General features: G+C 36.7%; 1 protein-coding gene across 2 annotated transcripts; it reads left to right on the top strand.

Annotated features, from left to right (window-relative positions):
- The first annotated feature begins 3216 nt into the window (after positions 1–3216).
- Positions 3217–6331, top strand: LOC149410511 (uncharacterized). Of its 2 annotated transcripts, XM_089647876.1 has the most exons (6): positions 3217–3329; positions 3662–3829; positions 3907–4089; positions 4172–4292; positions 4410–4541; positions 5724–6331. In XM_089647876.1, coding segments are annotated over exons 1-6 (612 nt in total). In that variant the 5' UTR covers positions 3217–3323; the 3' UTR covers positions 5726–6331. The 2 variants fall into 2 exon arrangements, with proteins under 2 accessions (XP_089504002.1, XP_089504001.1); XM_089647875.1 differs by lacking the exon at positions 5724–6331 and having other exon boundaries at positions 4410–4719.
- Positions 6332–11244: the final 4913 nt, after the last annotated feature.

The raw sequence follows: 11244 nt of genomic DNA on the forward strand, positions 1-11244 counted from the left end.
GTTAAAAGTTATATTACTTTATTTATTATTAGTTGGAGAAAATTATTACACCATTTAAAAATATGGGCCAAAATACCTCACCCGGCTCTGCTATAAATTACACAGGTAGGTCAGATATTTACTCTCAACAGAAACAGGTTAATCGAGAGTGATTTCAAATATGTAACTACAGCCAAAGCAAAAGTACTACTCACTTAAGGTTAAACGCGATAGTCGTTATAATCTACACGTTCATAGATGGCGTTTTAATATTTTAAAAGAAAGACAAACATTCTCGGGTTACGAAAAACCTGACAATATTTGAAAATCCACCACCATCACAGTAAGCGGAAAATGTTGCTTGTGTTGTGATGGAAGACTTAGCCAGCCAAGGAATTGAACACATTAGGCCTGGGTGGGACCCAAACGCGATGTCAACTCAGCCACCGACCGGTCAAATTAATTATTTCATTAAAATACACTTTTTGCAAGTTATGCTTTACACTAATTACACGAATTAATTGTTTGCGCCCTTAAATTTGTCATGTGAATATAGATAGGTAAGATTGCTTCAATCTCCTTGATCTACAAGTAGCTCCATTTTAACGGTACCTGTTTCAGCGTTTGATCAAAAATCGTGCTGTAATGCTTGATGGCTGATCACAATTTGATCAAAAGATGAAACCGGTTTAAACGACGGTGAAAGAGGACTATTCGTATTTTGAAAATTCAAAAGGGCGTTAATTGTTGATTTGAACTTCAAACATCCCAACCTTAGTAATGAATAGTGCCTTCTTGCTTTTATTAAGTTATTAAAAAAATAATTACATATAGATAATTTTTGTTCTTACTTTCGTTCGTCCTGTAGCCGAATGTTGATGTTGTGAAAAACCGGGTATTGCGTAACTTTTTTCTCTCCGCAAATCGTATGAGAAATGGGACTCACCGAAGGTATAGCAACAACGAGAGTGGTCTGTGCAGTATCAAAATAGACTTCGTATTTTTATTGTTCATTTCACGAAAATTTATTTCATCTTTCTTTTTTATTCGGGTCTCAAGTCAAAGATTAGTCAATTCTGTATATTGATGCAAATTCGCGAAAATTTTTGAAAATATAATATTTTGCATTTCTTAATAAATTGCCAAAAAATTTTACGAAATATGACACAATGTACGATGAGTCGTTTTAAATACGTCTATTTGAATATCACTTTTGTTTTCTATTAGTGAAACTCGAGAGATAGACTCGACATCGATGACAATGCATCCATTCAACTTTTGGTTGCAATCACGCATACATAAGGATTTTTCAGAAATCGGATAATTTTACAGCAGGTAATGTACGAAATAAATGTCGGTACCATCCAAATGGGATTTGGCTTAAGTGATGACGCGGTTCATTCATTTAGTTTTAGACAGTCCCTGGGGAGGAAGGTTTAATCCTCAGTCAAACCAAAAAATGTAAATAAATAATTTTTTTCTTAAATTAATAAAAATAGATATAAAAAAAAGTAAAAATAACTTGTTTTTTTTTTAGTATAATACGTAATAGAATCGTACCAATAATGTTAATACTTACATGTATAATTTTCATAGAGACATTTTTGTAAAATTCACCTCAAGTCAAATTCCGTGCCGATTCAAAGTTAAATACCTTATCCATTGAGATAATTGAAGAGTGGGCTAATTTACTTTGTTGGCTACCACTGCTACACCGGGCCCTACCTATAATTGTTTACGTCAATGTGACCAACTAACAGGTATCCACCTACCTAAATACATATATGTGACAGTAATAATTAACTAAACGCCGTCTATGACATAACATCTTTCCTTACTTAAGCGGGCCACAGACAGCTGCACACGGCTAAGTTTTAATTTCGTTGATCATTCTCTCTGTATTTGTATCCGACATCATGAGAAATACCACAAACTCAGAGATAATTACGTTGCGTGCAGCGTGCAGATCCTGCAAGCAGCAACCAGCAACTGATCGCGGACGCGAGCGATCGCCGCGTCCAGACGCTGCACAGGACGCCGCGGCCAATCAGAGAACGCTTCGATGTGAACACGTTGCTACAAGTAAGTTTTTAGATTCTCACGGCCAAAAGCATTTTTGTTGTTTGTTTTTGGGGTGTTATGCCGTGTTGCGCTAACTCCTTCTTTAGGCTAAAGAAGGAGTTAGCGCAACACGGCATAACACCCCAAAAACAAACAACAAAAACGTTGCTACAAGTTCATACACAACATCTGATCGCCACCGTGCACGGGATCGCGGACGCGCTTTGATCGCGGCGGTTTGTTCGGGCCTTAAAGCGGGCCACAGATAGTTGCGCACGTCTACGTTTCATAGGTGGCTTTAGTTTCGTTGATATATCACCGCTCCCGCCTTTGCCACTCTTCAAACCGTGCGTCGCAAGCATTTGAACGAGTTATACGTGTTTATTTTCTTATTTGATAAAGTATCCTGAAAATGGGCACATCGCTGTATCAAGCCACGTAGCTTTCGTGTCAATCGTAGCCGTGGACTTTGTGCGCAGTTATTTGTGATCCGCCTAAGAGGAGTATTTATAAAACCATATGAATATGAGCTTTGTGTTAATTTCTGCGAAGAATTTTTTTTGTTACAAGTGTAGACTGAAGAAAATCACAGACCTTCAAAATGTTAAATTCTAGTAATTTTTTTCCGAACACGAATATACAGCAGCACCAAGTATCTATTCAGAGGAGCGTTACTACCTACTGTTGTAGATATTCTGGTTACCAGTGTAAAGAAGAGTTTGTTCTGTTATGATTATTTGGGATATGCTAATTTATTGATTCCTCTTTTGACCAACTGCAAACAAAACATTGTTAACCTTTTTTTAAAATCTGCGCAGTCCGGGGGCTTCACTGCTGTAATTACAATCAAGGTAAAATTTTATGGTTCATTACTTTGATTTTTTTTTAATGCGAATACCGCACAAGAGAGTTGGGTAGTAAGGCCAAAGGGGGAAGGGAAGGAGATGGGAAGGTGTAAGGTTGGAAAGTATCTGTCTATTCAGTTCTGGGGGCTTACTCGGTAAATTTCGATTTCACAAACGAAAACGTTTCTGTTTGGCCAAATTATCACATCGGACTTAAAACAGTACTCTGTAACGACATGGATTAAGTTTGGTTTATTTTAGCGTCATCGGCGTCGGATACGTTTGCATCTCACATAACTCTATACAAAAATGCCAAAATTGTCTATTGGCATATTTATTACTTTTATTAGCGCGCTGAATTTTTACGTTTCCGCTGAATTTATATCACCCATTGACGCATTTTGAACAATTGATTCATTTATCCCTCAATAAGGAAAAATGACCGTAAGTTGTACAATTATTTATAATTTTCATGTTTATTCTGTATTTTTTACGTTGGTAAATGTATTTCGTAAGGTATCGTAACCTTTCCAAGAAGTAAAGGACTTTATAACCTCAAATTCGCTTTGAATGAACAGTGTTTTATACTTACAAATGACATTTATTTGTAGATTTCTTTTCACCTAATGACGCTACTCATTATGTTATTATATTATATTCACTAGGTAGTGTGTATTTTGGCCTTTGTCAGTTTTTTATTAGTCACCTCATTTGCGTGATGTTCATTTACTTATTTTACATTGTTAGTTATGTAATACATGATAATTCTCCTACAGACTATTGCAACGAGTGTGCAGCTGGAGTATTTGGTGGCGTGGCTCACAGAGAGGCCTGCCATGGCTTCCGGTAGGTTCCAGGGACGCCTGCAAGAATGGCAGAGTTTAGCAGAGGACCTTAACGCTCTCGGCTTTGGAACCTGCCAAACCGGAGAAAAGTGGCAGCAAGTATGTGCATATTATAATAATTCCAAATAATCTATTTCACCAGAATAGTTGTTTGACTAATTATTTAATTGTTTCAGACCTGGAGGGACCTGAGCAGCAACGCGAAGAAGAAGGCGTCGCGGCTTCGAGTGGAGCTGTGCCAAACTGGGGGAGAAGTGAGCAGGGTTCCACCTCTCACCCCACTCGAGGAGAAAATTCTGGCCATTATTGGGCCAGAACTCATTGATGGAGTACCTGGAGAGGAGACTCCTTTCCAGTTTGTATGTTTAAGATCATATGCATGCACAGTTAAATTTTAATATGGATGGGAAAACTAAATAGGTAGTTTATTACTTTTTACAGATAGAAATTATTCCCAGTGTGGAAATGATATTCCCCGCGACGCCTGATCCGGAGCCTGTGCCGGAGCCTGGGCCATCTGGCATCAGAAGAAACGCCTCGCACAACGTTTCTAAACGACTATGTAAGTACTTACACTGAAATATCGTGGGGTGTATAGGAATTATGCTATGAAAAAGAGTAAGAATCGTATGTAACAAATATATTTATAAAAAAATTACATAAATATTTTCACTTTCAGTCAAAAATAGAATGGATGAATTCCTTCAGATGGAGCGGGAGAAGATCCAAATGAAGCGGGAGAAAATTGAACTTCTCAAAGAAATGAAAGAGATGATGGCTCTGATACTCTCAGAGGTTATCAAACGGAAGTGTAAGATATGATTTATTGTATATTAGACATTATAATGGCAATATACTCGTACATATATTAATATTGTCATTTAAAAACAGATGAGACAAAAATTACAACATTAAAATATTATTGCCATTAAAACTCAAATGCCAGAACCAGAGGATGTTATTATTGAAGATGATTTTAGAGAGCTGGTTTAATTGTGGCGATTGAGAGTCTCAACAAGCTCACGTTGAGTTAGCCGACCTTGCCTGAGGTTATTGTCGTGTCGATTGTTAATATCAAACACTTCTCTACAATCATTTTCAATAATAACATCCTCTGGTTCTGGCATTTGAGCTTCAATGGCAATATTGTGAAGAACAGCGCATGCATTGGTTATCTTCACTGCCATTACTGGGGTATAATGAAGCACACGATGTTTTAAAAGACAGCGCCATCTTGCTTTTAAAATCCCAAAACAGCGTTCTATACAATTTCTAACCCTGCATTGCAATTTCGTGTAATGCTCTTCTGGCGATGCCGGCACCGCATTTAAGATGGGGGTCATCATGTATGGCCTAAGCGAAAATGCTGAATCTCCTGAAATATTATAATATTTGATATACATATTTAAACAAATACATTAAAAATAATAAAATAAAATACTTTTTTGTTTTAAAACCACGATATTTATTAATTTAAGAACCGACCGGTTTCGCTTTACTTAAAAATAGCCCACTTTATTAAAAACATGAATGAAATTTACCTAAAAGCCAGAAAGCTTCTCGATTATTTGCTTCTTCCAATTGTGGTTTTATTGCCATCATTTCCCATACGTGTGCATCATGTGATGCACCCCCATACCTCGCACATATAGCTATTATTTTTAGGTTTGAGTCGCATATCTACAGGTGAAAAATAGCATGATATATTTTATATGATAGGTGTATCAGCTAGTTTGTCCATATTTAAAAAAATATTATATTTATTTACCATGAGAGCATTCATCGAATGGAAACCTTTTCGGTTGAAATATGCCTCTTCGTGGACTTTGGGTTTTATTATTGCTATATGGGTTCCGTCTATGCATCCAATTACACCCGGAAATTGATATTTCTCATAAAACCTGAAACATATATAGAGTTTTATGATTAAAATCGATATAGATACTGAACTATCAATACAGTTTTTATAATTTAGTTGTTTTTATGGTTTCAGGACAACATGCTGAGAGCTGTGCTTGCAGCAAGCACTACTATGTATTGGAGACGCGACAATGCGGCGCCTTATTGAAATATGACTAATTAACAGCCGATTCTGGCACATGTACCATCACTTTTTACCATTTAGTACCCATTGTAGCAAAGGTGCTTTTATAACTCTTACTTATTTCCTATCAACCATTTCTAGTTGTACCAACTTATCGCTATAAGTTTTATGATCTACTTTTTTGATCTCGCATCTGAAAAAGTATGTTTCTGATTTTGTTTTATGTATTTAATAAATCAAAACCAAATTTTTTTCTGAAGTCATAAGATTTGTACTTAAATACTTCCCTACTTCATTGTAAACCATAAATTTAGTGTAACATTTTGTTTTATTTCAAATGACAAATTACACAATTTTTCCAAAGTAACGTCACTATTCATATTGAGTTATATTAAATGTTCAATATACCGTAGATGATATGAATAGAGTGTAGATACGTTACTGAGACAAACGTGCTTTGACTAAGTGGCAATACTTTAGAGGGCCGTTCACATAACTATTTCATTTGTACACATTCTTTGAATGGCTTTACTTTTCGTAAGCGGTGCAACATTTTAGTAGGATTAGTATCAATATAATGATTCGTTTAATTGGATTAGTATGTAATAATATACACATGTACTTACTGTATCATGCATTTGTTATTGCTACTATGTACTTGTTTATCTAAATATGTTTTTACCATTTCTCATTTACTGTACGTGTTCTAAATGCATAATCTTTTCTGTAATACATTGGTAACTGTATGGAGGTTGTAAAAAGATGAATATCTGTTGTTTTCTTATAAATCTACAAATATAAAATATTACACCACATACGTAATTTTGTTGTTTTTGTATTTCTCATTGTTCGTTCCTTCAACCTCGATACAGACAACATGTTATAAAATTAATATTACTTTAATCGTTAAGACCATAGACATATGAATATTAGTAGAACTGCCCTAAGTGATTAAAAGCGTATCATTCCCCACTCCCCATACCGGTTCCATTGGAGCCGGCTGGGCTCGCGTATGGCTTCCCGTGAATCTTGAAAATGTGACGTCATCATTCTTGTTCGAACTAGCGTCGAGCTATGGTCGAGGTATTTTATGAAATAACACAGCAAAATAGTAGCTTGTGCTATGAAAACTTGTAAAAATAGATGTGAAAAAAAGAATAAACCCAATTGTCGTATTACATTCCATATGTAAGCATCATTTTAAGCTTATTCACATCGTATAATATGAATCAGTTGTAGAAACATATACTATCACATCGAGATACATCTGGTCGAATGTAGCGATTCTCAAGTGTGCGCATCGTTGTTACTGGGAAGTAAATTATGAACACTTATAAAAGTGTCTTAACTAAGTACGTAAACAAAATACATATTCGACTCTGAAAATAGAAGAATTTTTTTTTGCCGAATTTGGACTTCGCAAATTTGTTCATAACGTGGCGAGTAATTTGCGCTTCCATGTAAAAATGTCTATTCATTCAAAAGCAGATTTTACTTTTAAGAACTAAATGGTGATATTATAATGCTAGATGCCTATATACTGTCAGATTGATTTATTGACGAATCATAGTCAGCTTTACCCCCTTCGTTCTTCAACAGTTGATTTTACCCCTCACCTTTAATTTCTAGTCTATATATTCATATGTCTGTGGTTAAGACGGACCGTTCTTTGCTTAAATTTCAAAAACAAACTGTTTCATCATGAAATTCAAGTGAAAGAAAGATAGAGCATGTGCTAAATGGGTTAGAACCAAAAGGTACCAAGTCAGTGGCGATATTGGTTTCCATTCAAATCTACATGGATGGCATTTTTACAGTTCTTCTATTCTATGACGATAATGATATATTATTTATTTAAATTGGCCTTAGACTACGCTTGTATGCCAATATAATATTCATGTTGATGCATTCATTCCTCATTAGTGGAGACGTTATAGTCTGTCGTCTGAATATGCCACAATCCTCGGGTAAACAAGATAAGTAACAATAAAATACAATAGATCAAAACAAACCCTTGTTTGACGGAATTCCTTTCTTGTTGTGTTCCTGGGAATTTGATGTGCCGGTGCATTATACTGTTTAATGCCGACACAATCTCGTTCAAGTGTCGGCTCACTGTTTGTTGCGAAAGGCTTGAGTGAAAATCGTTCCCTACAATTTTTTGGTATGACCCTGTCGCAAGAAATGAGTGTCGTTAGAACCTTAAAAATAAATAATGTAATATGAGTACGGCAAATACATGGCAATAGAAGACAAGATAGGCAGAAAGAAACAATACAAACTGTATAAATGAAAGAGTACCTAGGTACAGGTAATGGACTAAAGAGAATTATTTTTAATTTCTAATTGTAATTTCCACCGGAAAGTGCTGTTGGGGATTTGCAGATATTGTAAGAAAAAAATGATTAATTAAATAATGTTGTATTCACCTTAAGTTCCAAGGGCACTCCGGTTGTTCGCCTACGTACAGGGAGTATCGGCCTCAGTTCCTCACACAAAGTTGTGAAAATGTCCTGCGACAGCCGATAATTGGAAATGAATAATCTTGCAGGTATATTCAACGGATTCGAGAGATCCCTCAACTCACGTCTTCGAACTCTCTCTTCCCGGAGGTCTTCCGCGAGCAAAGCTCTATTTATAAATAGCAGGCGGAGATAACCTCCCATTGTGGCTAATGTAGGTACACAAAAAAACATAAATTATTAATAAGATTGAAACAGCCATGTACCTATTGGGCATATAAGATAAAATATTCAGCTAACTACAAGAAACAACTATTTACATCTATGGTATATATGGTAAAAGATGCAATAAAATTCTATTTTATTCAACATCAAAATTTTCCTTATAAAACTATCCCTTTGCAGCGTTGGACGTTTGCGAAAGTTTCCTTCCAATCTAAATTACGCACAAATTACCTAAATAACCCAAATTAAGAACCTAATAATCTATTTTGTTTACGTAAATAGTTTTTTCTTGTAGTAATTGTTGAAACGAAGTGTAATTTCCATAATCTGTGCCTAAAAGTGCATCGGTTAGGTATATATTTATCAATTCGGTTGAGGTATTGTTTAATTCGAAATAAATTAAATTACTTACCTTTTCAAACTTGTAAATTCGATTTTATTAACTTCGAAAAATATGTCGTTCGGCGATATAAAGCTCTAAACGGTCCCAAACCAGAGGTAGTTCGACCTATTTTGATAAACCCGACCATAACCCGACATTCAAGCCTTTGGAGCTATAATGTTTCTAGCTTTCGGAGGTAGAGAGTACCAAAGTTAACAAGAACTGTCAAAATACAAGGAGCGGCGGCAGACGTCGATCTAAAGCGAAACGTTGAGCTGTCACTTGGAGTTTTCGATTAAATTCAGGTTTACGACTTGCTAAAGAGTACCAAAATCAGTGAAAACGTGTTTGTCAGTCGTAAACCCGCGGTACGGACGCTTGTGAGAGATACAGAGTCAGCCCCCTGATCATCAAACATGGCTAATGCCATTCAAGCAACGTTTTGAATCTGAATTGGTGGTCTTTCACCTGAGCGACACTGAGTATATCTTCCAGACTTTTGGCAACCTGCCCCATCGATATATATAAAAATGTTTGTTTGTTTGACCCCTATAGACTCAAAATCAACTGGACTGATTTCAAAGTTTGTTCTTATTGGTGACAGGAATGTTTAGAGAGTTGTTTGAATGGTACAAGTCGGTGATGTCCTAGGAAGACTTCGCATTATCTCTGCACTGGAATGAGACACTGAGTCGAATAAAAGATGATAAAATGTAGTTTTTTTCGTAGTACCAATGTGGTATATTGTAGTGAACGGTGGAAGTTAGGCACGCCCGAAGAAGACGTGGCACGATCAAGTAAAATAGAAACTTATAAAAAGTAAAGATTATAGATATAGAATTCTCAACCTCAAAACTTGACTCCTAAGGCTGATTTTAGTGTCACGCTCACCGTCAGCGCTCATAGATCAGCGCGTAGTTCGTCAGCGCTGAGGCTCAGCGTAGCTCGTTTCAGTATCGTACTGACCGCCTTACTGTACAGTCGAAGACCAAAATGCGGAGTGTGTTAGTTATTGCTGCTTTGTACTACCTATCCCAAAATAATAAAAACCGGCAACGACGAAGACTCCATGTTCATCCATTGATTGAGCAGAGAGCCGTTGCTGGAGACTTTGTCTTGTTATATGGCACTTTGAGGGCTGACGAAAGCAAAGTCTTTAATTACTCGACCTGTATCCACTTCGCGATTCGCCATGACTGTACACGCGATGACGTCTGCTCCGCTCGACACTAGAACGCTCACTGAAAGCAGAGGCGCTCGTGCGATCGTCAGCGCCGACAGCTACGCGGCGCTGACGCGCGACGCCTACGGCCGCGTAGCCATCAGCGCTGACCATCTTGCGCGCTGATTGCTACGTGTCATTCAAAAACGCTTCCTAGAAGTTCATATATCTCGACTATCAGCGCCGACGGTGCGCGTGCGGTCGGTGTGACACTAAAATCAGCCTAACCATTCATACACGTCAGCGAATAACTTAATAAATCTGTAATTTTCTATTTTTTAAAACCACAGACATAGGAATTAATAGACGAGAAGATAATGGCGAGGGGTAAAATCAACTGTTGAAGAACGAAGGGCGGAAGGCTGACTGTGATTCGTCAATAAATCAATCTGACAGTAAATAGGCATCTCGCATTATAATATCACCATTTACTTCTTAAAAGTAAAATCTGCTTTTGAATGAATAGACATTTTTACATGGGAGCGCAAATTACTCGCCACGTTATGAACAAATTTGCGAAGTCCAAATTCGGCAAAAAAATTCGGTTCTATTTTCAGAGTCGAATATTTCGTTTAAGTATTTAGTTAAGACACTTTTATAAATGTTCATAATTTACTTCCCAGCAACCAACCAGCTTTGTGTTTCGCGTCCAGACGTTTCTCGATGTGATAGTATATGTTTCTAAAACTGATCTATATTATACGATGTGAATATGCTTAAAATAAAGTAAAATAATGCTTATATATGGAATGTAATACGACAATTGGGTTTATTCTCTTTTTCACATCTATTTTTACAAGTTTTCATAGTACAAGTCAACATTTTGCCGTGTTATTTCGTAAAATGAACCGATGATGCCTCGACCATAGTTCGCACAAGAATGATGACGTCACGTTTTCAAATTTCACTTGAGGCCATACGCGAGCCCAGCCGGCTCCAATGGAACCGGTATGGGGAGTGGGGAAAATACGCTTTTAATCACTTAGGGCAGGTCTACTAATATTCATATGTCTATGTAGATAAATTTCTGGGTTGAGAAATTTACTGTACGTAGGAAGTAGGTCTCCCCCATTCATTTTGGCACAATACCGCAGCGCTCTGTCTCACTTACACTTGCCTGATCTTAGATCTCCATCCCATTTGAATTTCATAAACGCAGTTTTGTATTAGAAATTTAAG

This window comes from Hesperophylax consimilis, chromosome 27 (genome assembly GCF_061612785.1).
Source record: "Hesperophylax consimilis isolate HC1 chromosome 27, BYU_Hcon_1.0, whole genome shotgun sequence".
NCBI classification, from domain to species: Eukaryota; Metazoa; Arthropoda; class Insecta; order Trichoptera; family Limnephilidae; genus Hesperophylax; species Hesperophylax consimilis.

What these genes read in the sequence shown, in the direction of transcription:
- LOC149410511 (XM_089647875.1), top strand. An exon ending in CCGGAGAAAAGTGGCAGCAA is followed by an intron (nt 3,830 to 3,906) that starts GTATGTGCATAT and finishes TAATTGTTTCAG; the next exon opens with ACCTGGAGGGACCTGAGCAG. An exon ending in AGGAGACTCCTTTCCAGTTT is followed by an intron (nt 4,090 to 4,171) that starts GTATGTTTAAGA and finishes TACTTTTTACAG; the next exon opens with ATAGAAATTATTCCCAGTGT.